The sequence below is a fragment of the Protopterus annectens genome, chromosome 2.part1, assembly GCF_019279795.1.
Source record: "Protopterus annectens isolate FY-2018-M chromosome 2.part1, PAN1.0, whole genome shotgun sequence".
Classification (NCBI taxonomy): domain Eukaryota; kingdom Metazoa; phylum Chordata; order Ceratodontiformes; family Protopteridae; genus Protopterus; species Protopterus annectens.
In genome coordinates, this window is record NC_056729.1 from 1,894,712,361 (window position 1) to 1,894,738,507 (window position 26,147).

A 26,147-nucleotide genomic window follows, 5' to 3' on the forward strand; every position below is an offset into this window, starting at 1 on the left:
GCACCCCACCCATGCTGCATTGTAGTGTCACCAATCATTCTGACACTACATCTGAGAATAGAACCCACCACCTTCTGTAAAAGGCGTGAGTGTGATACCTGTTGTACCACTGATGATGCTGACATCATTTGCATCTACAGTAATTACCACCACAACAGGCACGTGGCACTTTGTGAGGTTTTTCAAAGGTTGGCACCTGACAAATTGCAGGACCCCTTCGCAACGTACAGAAGCAATATTATTGATAAATGTTTTCTGTATTATATGTAATCTAGACTTGTTTTTCATGATTAAGGCAACTTTTAAAAAAGTCCTAGCTTTTTTTTTTCTGTGATACAGCTTTCTTTTATATGTCCATCAGAAGTGTTTTGTTTAATTTACCTATACATCTGTGCTTTACAGGTATGCATTTATCAGTGCAGAAATTAATAATACAAACAGATTCATTGATAGGATCTAGGGCAGATGTCCATTCATTTCTCCATATGTTTTAATGGTAAAGTCTAGGAATGGATGACTTATTATGTCTGACATCTCCTCCCCCTTATGTAATAATGATGATAGCATGGCCTGTGAGATTTTTAGGAGGCATAACCATGGGTGGCAAAGAAAAACATCCTAGGAAAGCAACAAAAGTGGCGCCTGGAAGGTGACAACTGCAAAGTCCAACAAAATCCACAAAATGTAAAAGTTAAGCACACAATTTTATTCAAATCGCTTTTCATCCAGCTAGTAGCCAAACTTCTTCAGACAACAAGATAAAATAAACTACTACATCCAGCTCCATTTATACTTCATCTAAATCATTTGTTATACAAATTGATTAATTGGTAGGAAACCACTTTAGCAAACTTAGTTTGTCTGATGGTAGATGTTATATAGCTTTACTGATGTATCAGTTTGTAAAAAGGTAGTGCTCTTTATCCATAACATAATGCAAAAAAAGTCCGTAGCTAAATAGACATTATACTTTTCTTACAGAATTACATAATATAAGATTATTATTTCTAAACATATTTAGCATTTCACTTGCCATTGCTGTATTATCCAGTGTGCTTGCTATAAATATGACAACAAAATATATAAGGACATAGGCTACAATATGAGTTCACGTTTGTTTGCTTTTACCCATTAAATATTCCTTTGTATTCATTTCTGGCCTTAACAAAACTATGTAACATTTTGGGAAAAAAATGCAAGCTAGCAAGCCAGCGCTTGAAGATAAGATAGCAAATATCTCCACAGCAGCCATGTACTTTCCTCTTGTGCTAAGGTAAGCAGGGACAAAGGACAGCCAGACACTAACAAAAACTAGCATGCTGAAGGTAATAAATTTGGTTTCATTAAAGCTATCAGGCAAATTCCTAGCTAGGAAGGCAACTATAAAGCTAATGCTGGCCAGAACACCAACATAGCCCAGCATACACCAGAATGCAATACTAGAACCTTCATTACATTCAATAATTTTAGTTCCAGTTTTGGCAGATGTGTTCTCATCTGGATAAGGAGGAGATAACAGCAGCCAAGCAGTACAAATCATAACCTGAAGTAAAGAGCAGGTGAGTATGACGGAGACAGGTAATTTTGACCCCACCCATTTTCTTAACTTACTGTCTGGTTTTGTTGCATTGAAAGCAACTATCACAGTAATTGTCTTAGCAAGAACACAGGAAACACATAAAGCAAATATAATACCAAAGGCTGTCTGGCGGAGCAAGCAGGAGGTTCTTCCAGGATAGCCAATAAATGCCAATGTACAGAGGAAGCAAAGTATGAGGCCAGACAGGAGAACGTAGCTAAGTTCAAGATTGTTTGCTTTAACTATAGCGGTTCCTCGATAAATGCTGAAAATCACAAGAATCCATGCAGTGATGAAGGAAAATGAAATACTGAGTGTAGCAAGTGTGATACCCAAGGGTTCTTCATAAGACAGAAATTCAATAGGTTTTGAGAGACATGTATCCTGCCTTTCATTCGACCAGTAATCTCTGCCACATTTGAAGCACTCAACAGAATCTACAAGGCAAAAAAAAAACAGAATGTGGAAAAAGTTATGCCATGCCAGTAGGCATGTTCCCATAGAAATATAGATCTGAAATGCAAATAAAGATTACTTCACTTATTGAGACTACTTTCTTATCCAGCAGATGAACTGCCAATCCTGGTAAACCATTAGCTACTCTTTCCTTCCTGATGGGAAAACATCTGCAATATCTGCTATACATTGTCAGATGTCTGCATCATACTCAGAACTATTTTTTGTAATCATTTCTGTGAAAAAAGAAATTTACCTGTTTTTTTATTTGGGAATTTAAATGTTCAATGACCAATTCACTGTTTTCTGATTTTAAAATAATGCTACCCTCCTGGTATTTATTGCATACCTCAAAGTGTCCATTAAAATTTTATAGACTCCACCAAAGCTCCTTCTGTTAACATTATTAGCCTGAAGAATACTCATATTAGCACTTTTCTTGTCTGTACTTCAACACAACCTTTTTTTCCTTGATTTGTTCTGAACTGGCTCTATTCTTTCAACATGCTAGTAGGTAAAGATATGCAGAAATATGCATGTGATTCAAGAAAACATCTCATTATGCCGGACGCTAGGATCTGCCACATAACACAAGGACTGAGGTCACTCCAAGGCAAGTACAAATATGACTCAGTCATTGTCCATGCTGGTGTGAATGACCTGAAACGTACCTCCCTGGACTACATGAAAAGAGACATAGAGGAGCTCTCTGAGCATGTAGCCCAGGCCGGTATGACCCTGACCTTGAGTAGCTTCTTACCCTCACCAAGAATTATGCCACAATATGAAGACAAGATGATCAATTTCAACAATTGGCTTAAGTATTGGTGTCATTCAAAGGGGATCCAATGCCTGTCAGCCTGGGATGACATGTTCGACAAGCCACGATGGTTCGCTAGGAACGGCTTGCACCTATCATCCCTGGGCTTTTGGATATTGGCAAAGGCTCTTGCTACCCCCATAGTGCCTTTTTTAGGCAAGGCTCAAAAGACAAACCCACCTCCATAGGTATCACAAGGGATAAGAAACTAAGTAATGCTACTCAACGCCAGAAGTCTAAACCTCAAGATGCACGCACTCGAAACTCTCCTTAGCATGGAGAACATCGATATCTGTGCAGTAACAGAAACCTGGTTCAAGGCTCCTGAGAGCACCCCAGCACTACCAGGTTATACCTCATACCATGCTTTTCGGCCCCAAAACTTGGACCGAATGACAAAAGGAGGGGGAGTATCAATATTCGTCAAAGATACCCACACCTACAGGTTGGTGGCACAGCACGAAGCATCAGAGACTATCCATGTGACACTAACAGTGGGTAAAACTGCCTTCCAGTTTATAGCCTGCTACAGACCACCCTCCCAAACCCAGGAACTCCACTCGGCCTTCCTGAGAACACTGGAAAATATGAAGGTATCTCCAAACACCATTATACTGGGCAACTTCAACTACCCAAACATAGACTGGGAGCATGACTCTAGCTCCAACACCCTAGCCCAAAGGTTCCTAGAATTTATAAACTCAAATGCTATGGAACAACTTGTTACCACTCCCACAAGAGGGGAAAACATACTGGACCTGATCATCACCAACATGGGGACTCTATGCTCCAGACCAGAAGTGTATCCCTCACTTGTAAGATCAGACCATAAATAATCTCACTGGATATTCACATCCTGACCCCACCCCCTGTCCAGAAAACCACAGTGAAAAACTTCTCTAAAGCACATTTCACACTCCTCAAAACCGAGGTGGAATCCTTCAAAGCCCCCGGGCCTGTGAAAAATATGGCCCAGACCGCAGAATCCTTTATAAACACATTCTATGAACACCTTCAGGAATGCATGGATCATGCAATCCCAAATAAACCAAGACCCAATCCTCCAAAGGCAGACGTCCTGTCTGGTGGACTCCAGCCATAAACAAACTATACAATAGAAGGAGGAAGCTACTACATGATAGAGCAAAATCCCAAAAAGGGAAGGCATCTCTGATCAGTATTAGCAAAAACCTATGGGCACTCATAAAATCGTCTAAGGCCAGCTTTGAGAGAAAAATTGCACAGGACACTAAGGATAATCACAAGGCTTTCTTTAGTTATGTTAGGAACCTGGGTGGGAATTCCCAGATATGCTCAGAATTAGTCCAAAATAACAAAAAATACACCAAACCCACAGATATTGCCAACATCCTAGCTGACAGGTTCAGCGCAACCCCCCCCCCACCAAAATGGCAAATATCTATCCCAGCAGAGTGCTGCCCCCCTGACATCTCAGATGCTCAGGTAAGAGCCGCCCTCTCCAAAGCAAAAAACACAGCATTAATGAGACCAGACGGTGTCCCAGGCTGCGTCCTACATGAACTCCAGGAAGAGCTAATCCCAAACATAAAACTACTGTTCAATCTCAGCCTTACTACAGGATATGTACCCAAAGAGTGGCGTACAGCAATGGTGGTCCCTCTCCACAAAGGTGGTGCCTCAACGGATCCTGGAAACTATCGCCCCATAAGCCTGACTAGCTTGGTCTGCAAAGCTACGGAAAGGATCATTATGGACCTTATAAATAAAGATATTGAGGACCTACAGACAGTGGATCCTACCCAGTTTGGCTTTGTTAAGGGCAGATCCTGCCTCTTAAACCTGGCCAAATTCTTTGAAACAGTCAGCAAGGCCATTGATGAGGGGAAGGTGGTCCACACAGCCTACCTGGACCTTGCAAAAGCCTTCGATACAATACCCCACTTGGGCATTATAGATAAGCTCACCAGCTTAAATATAAACCCCTATGTCACTAGATGGGTTGCAAACTGGCTCTAGGACAGAACCCATATGGTTAGAATTGCTGGAGCCATGTCAAGACTCTAAACCAGTTACAAGTGGCATCCCACAAGGCTCAGTCCTGGGACCTCTCTTGTTCGATATATATTTCTCAGAGGTACAGGCCAACATGGAAGGACTGTGGCTGACCAAGTCTGCAGATGACTGCAAACTAGGTGCCATAATCGACTCTCCAGCTGACACAAGCCTCCTCCAAAAGGGCCTCATAGAAACAGACAACTGGTGCCAAAGCCATGGCCTTAAGCTAAACGCCAAAAAGTGTATAGTCATCCCCTGTGGCAAAAACAAAGGGCCCACAAATTACCACATTGGTGGTAATCCATTAAGTACGGAAGAAGTAATTAGGGACATGGGGACCCAAGTTGATAGCAATCTCAAATTTGACAACCACGTGGCCAAAGTGGTTAGAAAAACATTTTATATAGCCCACCTAATCATGAAGGGATTCACATCTAGATCAGGGGAGGTCATCGTGCCTCTTTACTCATCCCTCATCAGGCACATAATTGAGTACAATGCCACTTTTGGGATGTACCTTACCAGACACCTGCAGCAACTGGAAAGACCCCAAAAGTACCACCCAAAGAGGATCAAAGGGCACAAACAGATGCCATATGCTGCCCGGTTAAAGAAACTCCAGCTCTACTCAGTGGCATACCACCTGCTCAGAGGTGATCTGTGCCTGACGTATAAAGCCATGTCTAACCTGGAATTAATGGACATGCTGCACCTCAGAAAATTCAAATCCCATCGAGCTACGCGCTCAAGAGACTTGAACCTCAGCACTGAAATAAATAGGACATGCTGGAGGGACAGATTCATAACCCAGAGGCTCCCTTCACTCTGGAATAAAATCCCAGTCTAGGTTAGGCAGAGTCCCTCATTGACTCTCTTCAAGAGGAATCTTGATGAGTGGATGGGGGATCATAGGTTTACCCTGGGTATCACTTCTGTGTCACTGTTAGACAGAATCACAGTATACTAACCTCGAAAAAGGGCAAAGCAAAATTAATCTAAAATGGGTGGCGAAAGCCAAACACACTCTGGCTAGGCTTATAAATGCCCTAGGGCAGATAGCCTAGTATGAACATATGAACCTATGAACCTATTAATGTTCTTAATGATATGCAACAAATTCTTATTTTGAACTACTCCTGGCTATCCTTATGGTTGTGTGATACACTTGAAATTTGAAACCAGAAAAAAAACTGTACCAACGAGTGAGGGTAAAACAAACTAAGTTTATTTAACAAAATTAAAATGAGTTAGTCAAGTGCTTTCCTCCGATGAAGTCTGACACAACACAGAAGAATCCACTTAACTAAATTAATTTCAGAAGGCAGTTATCAAAAACAAAAATTAAAACTGAAAAATATGGCAGGAACTGTATTTATTCCCTCAACAAGCAGTATAAAATTGCACAAATTAATGTTATCAGTTTAAACTGATTTAAATTATAAGACTTTTCTTCATATAATATTTAGTCTGCGTTTAGAGCTATGAACATACAAATTGGCAATATAATCCATTTGTTGCTGTTGGCTTTCATAGCTAATATTTAGGAGATAGGACTCTCTAGATTTGTACTTAAAACTCTATTATTAAATTAGCAAGACACTAGAAATGTGGCAGAACAGTACGGTTATATAATATAAGAAACAGTCAGCTATTCTTTTAACTATGAAACCTTTTAACAACAGGCTTCTTCATTTTTCCAGTTATGAACATAAGTGACACCCTACGTGCTATATATTTGCTGTTCTGAAGCTGCTGTCTGCATCTAGAGTGTGGTATAGGCAAAGTCTATGAAAAATGTCTCTTGTAATTTCAGTTCTGAGGCAGGCATTTTGTTTTTTATTTTGGTTACTAAACAGATGTAATGAGCTAAATCTGTTGTCTTCATATTGATACATAGTAGCATTGATTTGTTTAAGCAACAATTCTAACATGTGAAATCTAAATGAATAGGTCCCGATACTGAATATATGTTATGGTGTATGGACATGGTGGAAACACTTGCACTGGATAGAGTGAATGTCTCTCTACCCGTCAGAATTGCCCACTGTCAGATGGACAATTAGTGTGACAGAGAGAAACTCTGATTCAGAAACATGTTAAGGCTGTACTGCCATGGGTCTAAATCAGACATGATCACAACAGTGTATTAGCATTCTTTCTAGAGTGTTCTTTTTAGAAGTCTATGCATCACATTGGCAAAAGCACCATCCTCCACACACACACACACACACACACACACACACACACACACACACACACACACACACACACACAGACACACACACACACAAACACATGTGCATGCACACACACACCAAGTCATCCAGAAACAAGCCCCTGCATACTCATATAAAAGTGTGTAGGGGGGCTTACCCTCCTGCAAAAAACAAGTTGCATGCACAGAGGTTCATCCTTAGCACATGCATACTAGGAAGTTGTGGTTTATGTTTTTGATTTAGAGTAGTTTGACTTCAGGATTTCAGTTTGCATGTTAGTTGACCAAGTGAAGGTAAATGTCACACATGCACACACACATTTAAAAAAAAAAAAAAAAAAATATATATATATATATATATATATATATATATATATATATATATATATATATATATATATATATATATATACATGTACTGAAATGCATCATTCTTGCTTATCTGCTTCCATTACAATAAAATATAATCCATATGTCTAGCTACATCGTAAAAAATATCTTATTTATTCTAACTTCACCAAAATAATGCTAATATGATACATTCATTAACTTATTTTTCACCAAACATACATCAGTCAGCAGTATGTCTGGAGGGAGCATTCAGAAGAAAGACTGATTAAAAACAGTCATCTTGTGATAGAAGTGTTTGGAGATTTAGCTAAATTATGTCAAGTCATTTAATGATCAGAAGCACAGTATTATATATTATTAACTTATGAAAGGGTCTATATTTAAATGTGTATTATTATTTTATGTGCCTAATGTTAGTATTATCTTGCCTAACAGAGTATTTATAGTTTGCAGCTATTTTTATGTAATGTAATTAAAGAAACATACTTTCTCCTACATCTTAGTACTAGATGGCAGAATCAGTTTTAAAAAAAATATTACTATTAAAATGCTTTATAACCCTGTGTTACTGCTTTGAAACACTGCAAGGTTCTGCAGAGGCATGAATCTTCCCAACCTATGTACCCTCTAAAAAGGTATTATTTTTTTCCATTACCAGAATGCTTTTATTTATTTATTTAATTTACTAGTAAAAATGTTTTGGCATTTACCGGTACCAAGCAAAAGTACATTCATCAGAAGAAGAAAAAAAGAAATATGTGCAATACTGTACTTTGTATTTACCATTCCATGTACCCTTGCTTTGGATTATTTTGAATTATTTTGTTGAAGTTGTACCAATAAGAACTCAGTTACTAAGGCAATGCACACATTTCTACTGGTATCTGTATACCTGTCTAATCCCCTGCTGTTTGGTAGAAAACTAATTTCTACTCAGTCTTTATAACTCTGTGCATATCATCATCAGCTTTACAAAGAAAACCACAAAATAGTTTGGTTTATTTATCTGTTGTCACTAATGCTGACATATTCTTCCAACCATTTCTTTAGACATGTCTTTTCAGTGATGCATCCCATTCTATTTTTTCTGATGTTTTAAGACTCTTCATCAGTTTCACATAACAAGAGCTCATCCAGTGAAATGAAAATTTAGTTCCCTGTGCTAGGAATATTTTGATTCTGACAAGAAATAAGCTATGGGGTTTTAAGTTCTTTCCTTTTTTTATTTACATCTCTTTCAGAAAAAAAATGATTATGCACCTTTCTTATCTGTACTACCATTGAAGACTAGGCATTATCATCCTTGTCAAGGTGAGAAATAAATATCACAATAATAGATCTTGGTGGAGCTTTTTCTGTGGTTACAGGTTTTACTACGGATCAGTGTACTTTTCCTCTCTCTCTCTCTCTCTCTCTCTCTCTCAAATCCAAAGGAGAAACTTTAAGTTACGTTTAAAGATCTGGGCAGCTACATATTTAAAAAAGCTATCACATTTTTCAATTTTGCTTTTTATTTTTTTATTTTTTGTAGACAATGTATCTGTAGGTTATCACCTCTCCTCCATTCTCCAAATAATCCATTGTATAAAGAAGCCAGTTGTTTTGTTTCATTGGAAATTCTGAATGATGCCATTTTGGGAATTGCCGGAAAACAATTACGATATTACATTATTACTATAATTGAAATATTAAAGAAAGTGAAACAGATAAGTAGGGAATTTCTGTGTGAGGAAGGAAACTGAAAGTAGCATAGGGTAAAATGTGGAAGTGAAGAAAGAATGAGAGCTAGGAATAAACGACCGTTTACAAGCATATCTGATAAGTAACATATTAGGAATGGTGGATATAGACTATAAGGAGAGATACAGTGATCTGAAAGAGGGTGAGGATGCAACAGAAGTGATGTTAGGCAAATTGCAAGAAGAGACTGATATGTAATAAATTCTACAACATGGAGATGGTGGAAACAAAAGGGTGAGCTAGGTACATGGAGCAGGGATATGTCAGAGGAAGATTGAAGGCTTGGGAAGAATTAGAAGAATTCCAACTGGAATTAGAAAATAAATGGTAACAAATAAAAGGAGAAGGGGATGAGGCAATGAAACAACAGCGATGATTTAAGAAGTAGAAAGTAGGAGGAATGAAGAAAAAATGAAAGGAGGGTTGTTAAGGGTTGGAAGAAAGTAAATAAGAAGAGGGAGGAGAGAGAAAGAACATAAATACAGGAGAAAATGGGAAACAGGTGATAATATCAAAAGCAGAGCAGGAGTAAATGAAAATAACTTTCTTGGGAGGCGTAAGCCAGAGAACCTTGTTGGTTAGGCTTACGTAGGCCCTTGGGCCTATAGCCTAGTACCTACCTATGAACCTATAAATAATAAAAACTACCAGTTTGTATAATAAAAGCCTATACATTTAAATATTTTTATAATCCAATAAGATTAGTTAATATGTTTCCTGGATAGATGGAAGTTGCTGGAGGTGTGAGATAAAGACAGGAACATGGAGTCATATATTTTGGGAATGTGAATCCCTGGATGACATACCTCTCAACCTCTTAGAGCAAGAAATCTGGACAAAGCCATTAATAAAAGTGTGGCAAAGGTCCAAAAATACGTACAGCTTTTAAGTATTGCTCTTACAAACTTAGAAAGTTGATAGAATAACAGGGTTTACATTAGAATTAATTTTCTGAAGGGTATGAAGTCTGAGACTCAAATGTCTGTCATTATTTTCTAACTTCAGGCTTCAATGATTTGCCACTAATTTGCCAGAAAACCCCAATTTTTTTGAAAAAAGGACCAAAAATATGAGGCAAAAATATGGGCATTCTGCGAAAATCTGTATAGTTGAGAGGTATGTTGTATGAATATCAAAGGGAATTGAGATAGCTGCTAAAAGGGAAAGGATTAGTTGGGACAGTGTTAACAAAGAAAGTCTTCCTACCAAGTTAGAATACCAGAGAAGAAAAAGGAAATGATAGATGTGATGATAACAATGGGGAAGAAAGGAATTACAAAAAATGGAAGAGGAAGATGGCGCCAAGAGGAAAGCTGGTAGAAAGACTAATGGAAAGCTAGATGAAGGAAGCAGGTAAGGAAGTGAAAGGGAACAGAAAGAAAAAATTCCAAAAAAGGTGGGAAAGATGGCTGGAAGGTGACACTGTGCAGGAACAAATATGTAACGATATAGTGACAGATGGAGAAATAAGAAGATAAAGGATATTGTTAGTAGTTAATCCTCCTATACTGAGAATTGGTTACAATACCTAACAACCCTGTTTAATCTCAGCCTCCATGCAGATTTTATACCAAGCAAATGGAGAATAGCTACAGTCATTCCCCTCTATAAGGGAGCACCTTCAACAGACCCTGGCAATTACAGACCCTTAAGTCTAACCTGCCCTCACATGCAAAGACATGGAAAGAATTATCATGCAATTAATCAGTCAGGACACAGGTAACCTCCAAACACTAGACTTATCTCAGTTTGGATTCTACAAGGGTAGGTCATGCTTACTCACCACCAAAGCAATGGATGAAGGCAAAATAGTGCATACCATATACATCGAACTGGCCAAAGTTTTGACACAATTCCCCACTCAGGCATTGTAGAAAAGCTGAATAAACTGGAAATAAACCTCTATGACACCCACTAGATTTCCAACTGGCTCATAGACAGGATTCAGATAATCAAAATAGGAGATGTTACCTCCTCAAAGAGACCAGTCCACACAAGAGTCCCCGGGGCTCTGTGCTGGGATCTCTCCTGTTTGGCAACTACATTTTTGAAGTCAGTCCCCAAATGCCTTAGCCATCCTGCAGGAAGGTTTATCTCAAATAAATTACTGGTACTAAAATCATTGACTGAAACTAAACATTAAAAAAATGCATTACTGTACCCTTTAGGAAATTATCTACTCTGTGGAACTAGCACATTGACAATATGGCTCTAAGAGCTTACTTGGTTGTTCGATATTTGGGAACATACATGGACAGCAATGTAACATTTGACCAACATGAGTCTCTTATTGTAAAAATGTATTTCTGTATTGCACAGCTTATAAACAATGGGACTGTGTCTAGATCTTGGGATGTCATTGCCCCCCTTTACTCAGCCCTCATTAGGTTAGTCATTGAATATAATGCCCCCTTTGGCATGTATCTGTCCAGACACATGTAATAACTGGAATGTCTACAGAAATATCTTATTTAAAGGAAAAAAGGCCCAAATTACATGCCCTAAATGGACTGACCTAAAGCCCTGTCACTATACTCAGTATTCTATAGACTATGCATGCCCTGTGTCTGGCATACCAGAGTTTCCTCTGTCCCAGTACCGATGGATTTACTGCACATCAGCAAGTCAAATGTCATTAGAAATACTTGGCCTAGGGATCTAAATGTCTTCTGCAACAACAGATTGGTTTGGCAGGGCAGCTATATCTCGCCAGAAGATACCGCTGTTCTGGAATGCACTCCCTATACATGTAAAATAAAGCTCATCCATATACTTCTTCAAATGCAACTTGGATCTATGGGGAAATGGGCAGAGACGGCTCCTAAATGTTTTATCCCATACATGGGCCATCAAATTATTCTCATTGAAAATAATGTATAGTTATTGATCAATTCATCAGTATGGCCAGTCTAAATGGGATAGGTTAATTCAAGCACCAAAAGGGATACTGACTAGGCTTAAAATAGCCACTAAAGGCAGCTAGCTTAATACTTACCTATGAATCTGTGAGCTTAAGAACATTGCATTTACTGATTCATTTTGTTATTCAGCTGGGAAAAAGTGGGAAAATTCAAGGTCATTTAATTTGTGTATAAGACAACTAAAAACAGACTGGACCTCTACTGAATTGGTAACCTTTTGTCTTCTTAAAGTCTTAACAGTAATGTTGTTTCGTAGTCTCATTGAGATGTATTTCCAGATGCTGTTAGCTGTAGTTTGGAGGCTGTTAACTGTAATTTGGAGGAAATGGATGTGACTGGTAGTCTGTGTTCCAGCCAGAACTGTAGTTAGCTTATGTAGAACATAGTGCAGTTCCTCAATCTGGCATCCCTCAGCTCCTCAACTTTAAGTTGAGGAGCAAAAAAGGGCCACTCTCGGAGCTTAGGACCAAAAAACAAGCATAAAACTTCAGCAAGCCATTTGCTATAAACGTAGCAAGTAGTTTGCTACATATGAAGAGCATAATTACTTCAGTGCTATAGGCCTAAACACAAAATCATATCCTTTCATTTCAGAATGTTTGTACTGCAATGTCACACCCTCTGCACCTGCCAATCATAAGCCCTAACACCCTTCGCCTAGGCCAGCTGCCCTCTTTGTCCCACCCTAGCAATGTTTCAAATTCTAGTTGTGCCATATGTTTACTTTTATCAGTTGCTGATCAACTTTCTTATGAGAGGAAATAGGAGTTTTTTTTTTTTGTTACCGTAAATGAAACAGGTTAATATCAGATTGGTTTATGTGAATGTGATTTTAGAAGTGAAGAATTTGTTTGTGCCAAATCCTAAAAGGTATTTGAAGTAAGAAGTTGTTTCCAGGTCAATGAATTTGCTGTAAAGTATGCCCTAATCTTTGGCTGCTTTTTTTGGCATTTGATATTAGTTTTGATTGGCTAGCCAGATGTCTAAAATGAATATATAATAATTACTCTACTGATTAAGGGATAAGCCTGTATCTTGCAGATTTGTTCATGATGCCTTCCTAAGAATAATCCAATGTTCAGAGCTCAGACAACCCTGACCTCAGCCTTGCCTTAACTAAAACCGTAACTTTCCAGCCTAATGTTAGAATGATTACTTGGGAAATGACTGGAATATTTATGTAATTTTTGCTCTTACTCCCTAAAAAAGACTAACCTAGCCATCATAGCTTATGTAACTCAGTTCACAGCACTTACTATGACTTAACCAAAAACTAAGGACCATAATTTTATGCTATCAGGTATGAATCCTTTTGACATTAGCATGTGTCTTCATTCATAGTGCCAAACTAAAAAGATAAGCATAAAAGTTCCTTGACTTTTAATACAAATGCCCTAGAACAAATTGTCCATACCCTGACAAGGGGAACAAACATTCTGGATCTGGTCCTCACCAACATGTCAAACAGATGCAATGCCGCAACTGTTGGACCCTCATTAGTTATAACTGACCACAAAAATCACCTACGAGTTGGCACTAACAGAACTCACAAAGGGAAATCAAGACTAAAATACTTCACCAAGGCAAACTATACCCTCCTAGGTGAAGGTATAAATGCATTCCAAACCCCATCCCAACCTTGAAGTCTTAACTATGCCGAAGCTTACACTAAAGGCCTGTACAATCTCCCCCGTACCAGAAAGAAAGAAAGCCAGAGCCCCAAGTAAAAACAAGCTGCCATGGTGGACATCCAGCATCAACAAACTTTACAATAAAAGCAAAAAAAAAAATGTTGCCCAAGAAAACAAAGATAAGGCTCCAACAAAGGAAAAGCACCCTCCTCAGCCTCAACAACCAAATAAGACAACTTGTCAAATCTTCCATGGGCTCCTTTGAGAGACACTTAGCAAGTACAGCCAAGGATAACCATAAGACCTTTTACAGCTACGTATGTAGCCTAAAAGGTATGACCCAAGCATGTCCAAAACTAGTGATCAATGGTATCACGCACACTGGCTCCACGGAGGTAGCAAACCTGCTATCAGATAGGTTTGGTGAAAATATCACTCCCTTATCCCCTCCTAACTTACAACAAACCTTCCACCAAACTCCCCCTTCACCCTACATATCTGAAGAGCAGGCAAAAATACAGCCTCTAAAGGACCAGATGACATCCCAGCCTGTCTTCTAAACAGGCTAAAACTTGAACTAGCATCACCACTATGTACCCTTTTCAATCATAGCCTAGACACAAGCTTCGTTACTGCGGAATGGTGAACATCAACAGTTATTCCCCTTCACAAAGATGACCTAATAACAGATGCAGAGAATTACAGACCCATAAGCCTGACCAACCTCATCTATAAGGCTATGGAACATATTATTATTGGCCTCATAAATAAAGATATAGGTGATCTCCAAACCCTGGATCCTACCCAATTTGGCTTCATGAAGGGCAGATCCTGCCTGTTAAATCTGGTGGATTTCTACAAAAATGTGACTAAGGCTATTGATGAGCGCATATTTGTGCACACAGCATACCTCGACCTGGCTAAGGCTTTCGACACAATACCACATTCAAGCATTACCAATAAACTTAGCAAACCGAATGTAAATTCCTTTGTTGTAAGATGGGTTGCCAAATGGCTCACAAACCGGATATACACTATCAAAGTGGGTGACTCTACATCAACAAGCAGACCTGTTACAAGTGGAGTGCCACAGGGGTCAGTGCTGGGCCCCTCTACTGCTTGTTATATACTTCTCAGAAGTTCAGGTCAAGACTAGGTTGTTGCTGACCAAGTTTGCAGATGACTGCAAACTAGATACAATCACTGACTCCCCAAATGATGTCAGTATACACCAGGCGGGTATCACTCACAGCAATGACTGATGTATTAGTCACAGTCTCAGACTGAATGCAAAGAAATGCATCATCATTCCCTTTGGCACAAACAATGCCCCCACACACTATAAAATCAACAACAATACCCTAAGTGCCCACAAAGTGGTAAGGGACCTGGGATCACAACTTGGCTGTGACCTTAACTTCGATCATCATCTGTCTACTCTATTCAGGAAAGCTTTCTAGGTAGCACACTTGATTAGGAAAGGCAAAAAAGTTATAACTCTCCTATGCTTGGTGCTTATGTGGGCCATAATTGAGTATAACTCCCTTTTAGTATGTACCATAAAAAGCACCTGCAGCCATTAGAGAGACCTCAGAGGTTTTTAACAAAGAAGATCAAGGGGCCCTAGCATGTGTCTTACAGACCGACTAAAGTCCCTGTCACTATAGTCCATATCGTATAGACTTGTTAGGGAGTCTTATGCCTGGCCTACAAATCAATCAAAGACAGAAACCTAATGAACTTGCATATCTGTAAATCAAACAGGACTAGAGGTACCCATTACAGGGACCTAAATATGGCCTGTGACTGAAATAGGACATGCTGGAGGGAGAGATTTATCTCCCAGTGACTGCCGCATCTTTGAAACAGGCTACCAATTCATGTGAAACAAAGCACCTCTATGACACTGGTCAAGAGGAACCTGGACAAGTGGATGAGGTACCATAAATTTTTACCAGGGATAGAACCCACAACCCTCCTGGACATGGGCAGCCATCTCTAAATGCAGTCTGGGGTTTTTCCATGTTATTACATTGGGATGAAATGGCTAGGCTTAAATTGACCTCTGGCTCGATAGCCTAGTAAAAATGACCTCTGGTTCAATAGTCTAGTAATCGCCTATGATCCTATGATCCTATAACTGAATCCTCACAGTCCAAGTAACCCTCACCATACCTCTAAAATTAATTAAAAGCCTTAACCATAGCCTGAAGAGTTATGTTTAGGCTTTTAATCATAGGACCATAGGATCACAAGTGGTTACTAGGCTATATGACTTTCTTTTGTCACCCTTTTGCTCTCTGTCAGAATCAATTCCAGTGCATAGTTTATACATCATTGGAAGGCAAGTTATCATCTATAGTTCTTAGGATAGTTTTTTTTTTAGGATGGCTGGCAGATTCACTCAAGTAGGAGCATTGTTTTTCCTGTTGTTAACCAGGCTAGTGTCTGTTTGGGGTGCGGATACAAATAGTTTTTACTCATGGCTAAATCTTCATGTAAAGATGTTAATACTTTTAGCCAGAGGTTAGGTACTGCATCTGGGCCTGGGGTTTTCCAATTCGGAGCTTTTCTTAACTTTGTTTCAATCTCTCTGGTCATTAATTCATCCCATTTCCCATATTGTACATTTAAACTTCTTATTCTTTCTTTTAATTCTTCTATCCATTTAGCATCGTTGTTATGTTCCACAGGATCTTCATAGCTATTTTCTCAAAATGTATCTATTTCTTCTTTTTTGGTGGCATTTCAATTCCTTTTGCCTTTTTCCCAATTCTCTACAAAACTTTTTTAGGTCATCAATAAATTTCTTTTTTGTAGTTTTCCTTTATATTTATCTGCACATCTTCTAAGCTTTTCTGTCTGTGCTAATATTTTTAGATTATTATTTGCAATACTACAGGATAGATCATGGTCTCTTCTGATACTGAGCATTGCTTTTATCATGTCAGTTTTTCCAAGTATTTTGTTGATCTATTCCATCTTCTATATTCTTCTAACAGTGACACCTCTTGTCTTAATTGCTTTATAGTTTTCTCTATTCGATACTTCCATGATGGCATTTGATTTCTCCTCTTCCTTTCCCTTACTGCCCTGTGTTCTTGTGGTAGGACTTTATCAGTTATTAAGTTGGCTGGATAGTAATGTATCCTATTCACTTCAGTTATATCACATTACTCTCTATCTATAGTCCTAATTACTGTGATCATTTGCTTTATCAAACTTCTAACTTTTGGGGTTTTATTGGTTTTCTGTAGACAATTTCTTTCATTGATCTTAATACGTCTGTCCGTCTCTATTAAATCAAGCAATTCTTCTCTTAGATAATTTTCTTCTAAACTGAGGGCACATTCTTTGTTCTCCATTTTCGGTGGGCATTCTACAGAAATTTCCAGAGGATCTTCCTGTGCCACATTCTCTTCAGTTTCATCCAGTGTCATCCATCGCTGTTTCATATGGAAGCTCACTGGCTACCACACCACAGCATTGACTGCATCAGAGTTGCCATAGTTTGCTGCTCCTTCCCTTGCTGTGCATCTCCAGCTGAACTTTGTACTGGTTTCCTGTGGAAGGCTCCAAAATGTCTTCATATGGCAACTGATCAGATGTTTCCTACTTCACTGTTTTTTTCATAATTTGGAGATCAATTGATCTATCCTGCTGTGATGTTATCAAAGGTAGATTTTCTACACAAATACTTCAATTTGCAGGTAACTCATGACCTCAGTTTCTATTTCTTTAACTTTTCCATTACTAATCCTTTTTTATACTTTTTCTCTTTTTTTTCTTAATTTTTGTATTGTAAAATATTTCCATATCTGGATGCCTTTGCCATTATTTCTCTTCAAATATCTTCGGTGCTGCTCTTTTTGCATCGATTAATTTTGAATTCTCCATTGCATAAAAGTTGCACCATACTAAATCTCTTTTTCTTTCTCATGTCCATAGTTCTTCTTCAGATGTCTCCTGCTCCTCCTGTTTCTCCTTACTTTGGGGACTCATTGTTCCATCATGTTGTGATATAACCTCTGTTAGACTTTCTACACTAAATCCTTCACTTTGCAGGTATTACATAACTTCAACTTCTATTTTTAACTTCTACTTTGCTTATCTTCTCTTCTATGTGCCCTTTTTGTGATCTTATTTTTGTATTGTTATATTTTTCATATTGGGATGTCTTTGCCTATATTTCTTTTCAAATATCTTGAGGGCTGCTTTTTTGTATTGATTGATTTGGCTTTCTACTTTGCATAAATATTGCACCATATCAGATTGCTCTTTCTTTCCCATGTCCATATTTCTTTATTATATCTTTCAAAAATCTCTAGATTTTCTTCTTTATTTTTTTTTGTACCTCCTCAGTTACTTCTTTTTCCAAACAGACCAAGGTTTATTGGTCTATATAACATTTTTCATAAAATGACATATTAATGAATACAAATTTTTACTTGAAGCTTCTGACAGTTTTTCTTGTGCAAGTATTTTTCTTTCATCTAATTTCTCTCTTAAACATTTTCTATATCTTCTGTCTGGAAATTCTCAGCTTCTTGTATACTAGTAACAATACATAATTTCTTTCTTATCCTCAATAGTCCATTATATTGTCTTTATGGCACTTTTTTGGCCTATCAATTTTTGTAATTTTTGTGGACTACTAAATTATTCTACAACAGGGGGGGCCATCCTCCCCCTGGGCCTGGCCTAGTCCCATTGTGGGAATGTTTCCATGTGTTGAGAATTCTGCACTGCCATTTTTTCCATTCACAGTGCGAGTGCTCCTACTAGGATTGGGCATTTTTTTTTTTTATCCTGGGTCTTGTTCACCAACCTATCTTTTTTATTTCTTTAACCTACTTCTGTCCATGATATATGCTATATAAAATAGAGTCTATATATGAGTATTGTCTTGGTTAGATGTTTGGAAAACAGGGTCCACTTTATGAAGGTAATCACCAAGACTTGAGGATGGATTCAGTTCCAGCAATGCTACTCTCCATTGCTTGTTGATTTATCCTCTCTCCATTCAAACCCTTTACTTTTCTCCTCTGAAAGAAACACTCTTTCAACAAAGCTATCTAGAAGATGCCCCAGGAAAACAATCTTGTTACAAGACATCCTGCAAGAGTTTTGGATGTTCTCATGAAACCCTGTATGATAGAAAGATCCCACACTCAATGGAGAAACTCCTGATGCTTTCAAAATGACTCTGCAAAGACAAGTAAGTCATCAAAATAAGAAAAAGTTGAATATCGTTCAGTCTGCACTAGGTTATCACCAGAGCTAGACACTTTGTGAATACACTTGGAGTAGTGGATATCCCAAAGAGCAGGGCAGAGAATGAAAGTGTGAACCAGACACAGAAAACCTTAAGGGACATTTGAAATCTGGTGCTAGAGGAAAGTGATGATAATTATCCTAGAAATCTAGGGACTCTGAAAAACTTAATGTGGGGATGAATTATACTAGGTTGTACAAGGATAGCATTTTGAAATTTGGAACTTTCACAAGCCAGTTTAGAAAAGAAAGATCTAAAACTGGTCTCCTTGAAGGTTCTTTCTTTGGTCATTCCTGAGCATTTTTCCCTGTCAAGGAAGGAAGAACGTACAAGGGAGGGAAACCTACTGCTCCTAGAGTGTAGCCCACAGGGTGGGTATACATTTCAGGAGGGCTCCTCAGGGCTACAAAAGTCCACATCAGGACTACAACAGCCCTCCTCAGGGCTACAGCTATAAAGACACCCCAAGAAAGCTACAATACAAATCATCTACTGAAAAGTCCTTTTGAGGACTACTTCTTGAGCCTCCAAAAAGCACGATTCTTTCCAGGTAGAGTGTTCTTCCCTCCTGTCAAGGAAGGAAGAACAGCTTTTATCACCCTGAGTCAGCAGACGCTGAATGGCAAGCTTGATCTAGCGGATGAGGAGGAATCCCCTGAGAAAGAGGAAGAGATTCCCACTGTCATCTCTATCCTTGATGAGATACTCTCAGAACCTATTCATATGAGATTATCTGTTGTCAAAGATATAAACAGAGAGACAGATTTTGGGGACTATGTGAAAACTTCTCAGGGTGGGAAGAGGTGGCATTCTATAGAAAGTCATTCAGATTTGGTGGACTGTCTTTGTTTCTGATAAACATCTGCTTGCCAGTAACTTGCAGCGCCTGTTTATTTTTTTATATAAAATGGTGGAGAGGTAGCTGTAAGACCCTCCATTATAACAATATCAGCTTCCTTCTTTTTTAACTAGAGAATAAATGTTTAGTCACTTGAGACACTGAAGCAAGAAGATTGCACAAATATATTTTTTCCCCAGAAGACGGAAAGAGAAACATTTCTCATATTCTCACAAGAGGCAAGGATAAACTTTAACATCTGAGCTTAACAATTAAGGATTCTAAAAATCTGTGTCAGAAGGATATACTTTTCCCAAAAATCTTTCAAAGGCTTTCCCATCCTTATCAGAGGGAGAGGGGTTGACATGTACCAGATATTTAACAGCAGCAGAACTTACAAAAAATATCATTTCAGGGTCAGATCTCGGATTAGAAAATAAAAACGTAAATGCTTGTGGAACTTTATACAATATATTTGCATTTTAGGGCAGCAGACTGGCTGCCGATCAACTTATAAGCTGCAATAAAAAAAATCTTCCTATACCGGAAGAACAAGAGAAACTAAAGTAAGTTCAGGAAATTCCATTTGCAATAATGCATAATATTTCTTTAAAAACACAGAAATATCATTATGTTCCCATTGAAGCAACTGATTCACTCTGGATACGATTTCAGAAAAAAGCAAATCCTTCTAAGGGACTATTAGAAGAGACAATCTCTTCAGAATGAGAATCACTTACCTGAGGAGAATAAACAAAAGTTGCCCTCTTACAATCATTTTTCTGTTCAAAATCATGAGCATCTTCAGAAACTCAAGAATCCTTTCTTATCTTACAAAAACATAAAAAATAGGAGAAAGAGCCTGAACTAAGCCTTGAGCTAAGCTCAATAAATTATCCCTGTCTAAAATAACTCAGACAAGAGAATTTAACTGCTTAACTTTCTGTTCTTTTTAACTGGAAACTTCATAAAAGCAGATTGAACCCTGTCAGATATATCATTTCTGAGAACAAGTATCCCAGTCCAACTAGCCAGAGACGTATTTCCTTCTCCTTTTCCTGAGACCAGCATAGGTTGTTTTCCCATTACCACCAAGGGCATACTAACATCCATAAAGGATATGTCTAATCTCTGGTCCACGGTGGCTAAAGTGTCTATACTAGAGGGAGCCAAGGTAGAAGATGAATAGTCTGAGGAACCAGGAATGGCCACAGCAGTGGCACCTATCTGTGGCTGAGGCAAATTTGTAGGCTGATAAAGTGTCAAAGGCTATCTGGAAACATTTTTCTCTTTCTGGTTGGAAGAAGAAACCAAGAAACTATTAAGTTATTTCATGGAAAAGCCGGAAATAGAGCCTGAAACACATAGAGGGCTTACAGCAATAGCTGATAAAACATGCAAGTAATAAAAAGTAATTCCCCCCAGTAAAAATCACCTAAAGCAGTTACCTCAGCCGTAGAAGTATTTTACCCCAATTTTAAAGTAAAAAAAAAAATGAAAAATAAAGTTAAACAACTTTTTTCACAAAAGCTCAAAGTCGCACTTTACTGTAAAAAGTCACTGATAATCACATGACAGTTCATTAAAACACTTTTCCCTAACTTGCTTAAATGAGTTTCACAGAAAAGGTTGTTTCTGTAAGAAGGTTTCTTTCTTCCTGAAGGGAGCTTATCTGCCCAACAATGGAGAAATCCTAGCAAACCATCTGTCCTTGAAAGGCTGCAAGAGGTGCACGCCTGAGTGGCAATAAAGCTCTGAAGGGCTACTGCAGCAGTGATCAAATAATGAATATAGGCCAAGTTTCTTTAATGTAACATATATACGAAAAACTTATAGTTTGATGTCATTCCTTTCACTTTCTAGAATAATTACAACACCTCAATTCAGTACTTACCTCACAGGACCTTTTTCTATGTGAATCAATTGATTTCAGTTTTTTGTATTCGAAACAGAAATGTATGTAAACATAAAGGTGTGTGTGTGTGTGTGTGTGTGTGTGTGTGTGTGTGTGTGTGTGTGTGTGTGTGTGTGTGTGTGTGTGTGTGTGTGTGTGTTTGAAAGTGTTGCAGTTACTTTAATAAGGTGAAAAATGACACAGGAGTTAAACATTTTTTTTGTTACCGACACATGATTTTATGCCATGAGTAGGTACACTCATTTTGAGTAAGATGCCCAAATAAATAAATTCAGCCTGTGGACCACAGTGGTTTCATTATTTTAGATGCTCATTTTCTAAGATTATTATAAATAATATTATATTAGAAGGGTATTACTAACATAGATTAAAAGAAAACTGGTGAAATTTCCATATTTTCTCTTCCACTAAATGCATTTCACAGACTATTGTTGAATTGCTCTCTAATGCTGTTACTTTTTAGTGCTGTACACTAAAAAGTATTTAAAAAATTCCACATGATATCCTCTCTGCATTTAGGGAAGTGCAGCATCATAATACATGCCATTAAACATTTGCTGTAATCAAACAGTTTAAGCTGTGACAGTAAAATCATGCAGTGCATAATTTTTGGTTGGTCTGATGTAATAACATACCAGTTTGATTTGCTATTTCTCCTTTTGAACATGGAATGCAGTCAAAGCAACATATTGGCTCCCCTTGTCGAACAGATTTATGGTACCCTGGGAGGCAGCTTTCACTACAAACAGAGCGAGGTGTCTGAAAATATACCATATACCAATCAGTGTAAAACACTAAGCAGTCATATAAGAAGCATAGTGAATAATAATTTATGTTATGAGATGAATGTATAGTTTTTACTTGGTATTCATTAACACCTACACTAAGTGCACACTAAGGGTACACCATTCTGAGTGAACAGACAACCCAAGTATAACTCATGCTAAATTCTCCTAATTTATTTTTCCATTGTTTTCCTTTCAGACTTAAATATCGAGATGGATTCATAATGGTTACCATAAAGTGTAGACTACATGTAGACAGTGTAATCTTTTAGAGTGAATCAAAAGCACAAAAATGTGGTACGATTGCTCTTGAACAGAGATTGTCTACATTTAGTCTACAGTTAGTGTAGCAGTTAAAAAATATGGTCCTTTATTTTTGCCAGTAATGGCTACTCCAGAGATTGTGTCCAAAATATTTCTTAAATATGAAATGAAACATGTTGTTAAGTCATTGAGTAAAATAGTCATGTATTTCCTAAGCAGACCAGATGAGCATATGACAATTAAATCAGGAGACATGTGAAGGAACAGTGACTTAATGTAACATAAGTATAAAATACATATACCCAACAAAGAAAATGATCACACTACCCAAGAACCAGGCCACTGTGAAGATTTTTTTTTCCATCGGTACTTTAATAGTATTGATGCTATATGCATACCTGCGTGGCTCAAAGATCACACCTACAGTGTTGTTTTAATTAATACGTAGCATATTCCTATTCACATTAACATTACTGACCTATGTTACCATTTTAACAGTAGATTGTGTACTATAAGTGGGCTTCAAATACATTTGAAGCCATTTTCTATTCATTCCAAGATACAGATAGTTTAGAGTGGGGCAGGCAAACATGCTCTGTTTAAATTAGGTTCAGTTTGACTTAGAAGCCATATACAGAGACTACAAAAGCTTCACAATATGAAGAAAATGGGGGAGACACGATGGAAACTATAACCCTGAGCAACATATAGTTCAAAGCGGATATGATAGATACACCAATAAAATAGAAAGTTACAGATAAACTGCATTTAGGTAATTGCTGGTTATTTTTTGACATTTTCTCTATTACATCCAGGTAGAAAACTGTAACTGTACTTAACCAAAGATATGATTTATCAGCTGTTTGTTCAAATAACATTGAGTGCAATAAAGCTAAACCTACATTAAAGGCATGATAGTGATTGTAATTCTTAGCTGGTTCATGCATTCCACTGGGTGTATTTGTATGGTTAATGGCCACATGCAAAGTATGGGAGAGTTAATGACACTGATAGCACAGCTATGCAGTGATCAATATAGTCTGGTATGTGGCACTGGCTAGTAAGTGTATAATGACATAAAAATGAGGAACCCTGTGCAAATAAGTCACATGGCTTATTTAACTGAAGGAACCCAAAACAGCAGAGTGAGTTTGAAAAATATAAAATGGCAGGGTTGCACAACATTGTGATTTATCTTGCAGAGTGAGTTTGAAAAATATAAAATGGCAGGGTTGCACAACATTGTGATTTATCTTGCACAAAAGGGGCAATGTTTGGAACAGCAAAAGTTGGGTAACAGCAAGAGTAGGTTGTTACCATCATACTCGGTGATCACAATGTTGTAAGATGACCCTCGGTGCCACTGAAGAGGTTGAAACAGCACCTGATATTTCATCAGATCACTGACCAACAGATTGTGGACCATATCCAAACAGACAGGGATACTGTAATGGACCAAGTCAAACTGCATACCCTGCAAGTAGAACTGAGGAGGATGCATTTTACACCTACTCTTAGAACTGAGGAAGATGCATTTTACACCTACTCTGAAGTATACAAAGGTGTGTGCAGCCTTTATAGGTTCATAGGTTCATAGGCAGGTACTAGGCTATTGGCCCTAGGGCCTGTACAAGTCTAGCCAAAAAGGTACCCTGGCTTTCGCCACCCAAGAAAACTATTTTCCTGTGCCCCTGTCAAGCAAAACCACAGAAGTGATACCCGAGGTGAATTTCCTATTACCCATCCAATCATCAAGATTTTTCTTGAAGAGTGCTAATAAGGAGCTCTGTTTGACATTGATAGTTAGTCTGTTCCAGAGTATGGGAAGTCTCTGGGACAGGAATCTATCCCTCCAACATGTTCTGTTTATTGTGGTGACAAGGTTTAGGTCCCTAGAGCGTGTAGCTCGGAGGGATTGGGATTTCTTTAAGTGGAGCATGTCCAACAGCTCTGGGTTTGACATAGCTTTGTGTGTTAGGCAGAGATCGCCTCTGAGTAGGAGTTATGCGACTGAATAAAGCTGGAGTTTTTTGAGACAGTCTGCGTAAGGCATCTGTTTGAGGTCAGTAATCATCTTTGTGAGGTATTTTTGCGGCCTTTCCAGTTGTTGTAGATGTCTTGTGAGGTACATACCAAAAGGGGCGTTGTACTCTATAATGGGTCTAATGAGTGATGAGTAGAGGGGGACAATGACCTCTTTTTTTTCTGGATGAGAAACCTTTTGTGATGAGGTGTGCCACGTAGAAGGATTTCCTGACCACTCTGGTGATGTGATTATCAAAGGAGAGACTACTGTCCAACTGTGTCCCAAGGTCTCTTATCGCACTTTCGGTGTTAAGCAGACTACTATCTATATGGTAGTTCATGGGTACAGAGTTTTTACCAAAGGGGATGACAATGCACATTTTGGCATTGAGCTTGAGACCATGACTTTGACACCAGGCATTGTCTCAGTGAGGCCCTTTTGTAGGATGTCCACATCGTTAGGAATTTTGATTATTGTACTTCAGAGAAGTAGATACCAAACAGGAGAGGACCCAGGACTGAACCCTGTGTTACTCCACTTGTCAGTGGTCTGAAGTCTGATTTGGAGTCTGCTACTTTCACAGTGTGGGTTCTGTCAGTAAGCCAGTTGACAATCCATCTTTTGACATAAGGATTTATTCCTAGTTTAGTGAGTTTATCTATAATTCCAGAGTGGGGGATGGTGTTGAACGCTTTGCTAAGATCTAGATAGGCTATGTGAACCACCTTAACCTCATCTATGGCTTTGGTGACTACTTCAAAGAAGTCTATCAGGTTTAGGAGACATGATCTGGCCTTTACAAACCTGAACTGTGTGGGATCCAGAGTTTGGAAATCTCCGATGTCTTTGTTTATGAGTTCCATGATAATATGTTCCATGGCTTTGCAGACCAGGCTAATGGGGCGGTAGTTCCCGGGGTCTGTTATGGGCCCCCCCCCCTTTGTGGAGTGGGATAAGCGTCGTGGTGCACCATTCAATGGGCACAAAGCCTGAGGTGTGGCTATGACGGAACATGGTACTTAGGTGGGGTGCCAGTTAATATTGTAGTTCATGTAGAAGGCAGCCTGGGATGTTGTTAGGTCCCATGGATGCTGTGTTCTTGGCTTTGGAGAGTGAGGTTTTTACCTGTGCAGCCATGATGACAAGAAGTTTGCATTCTTCCGGTCCTTACAGAAACAGATGCTTGGTGCCAGAGCCATGAGCTCAAGCTCAATGCCAAGAAATGTATAGTTATCCCATTTGGGAAAAATTATGCACCTGTGAATTACCATATAGGTGGCAGTACACTAAATAC

The 26,147-nt window shown here is 38.5% G+C and overlaps 1 protein-coding gene across 1 annotated transcript in view; it reads right to left on the reverse strand.

Annotated features, from left to right (window-relative positions):
- Positions 1 to 1,108: 1,108 nt before the first annotated feature.
- Positions 1,109 to 26,147, reverse strand: part of LOC122795060 (extracellular calcium-sensing receptor-like) — a 229,447-nt gene continuing 204,408 nt past the window's right edge. The window contains exons 3-4 of the mRNA XM_044063636.1: positions 22,414 to 22,537; positions 1,109 to 2,016 (exon numbers count right to left, since the gene is read on the reverse strand). Of these exons, the coding sequence (XP_043919571.1) occupies positions 1,109 to 2,016; positions 22,414 to 22,537 (1,032 nt within the window). The remainder of the gene's footprint in view (positions 2,017 to 22,413; positions 22,538 to 26,147) is intronic.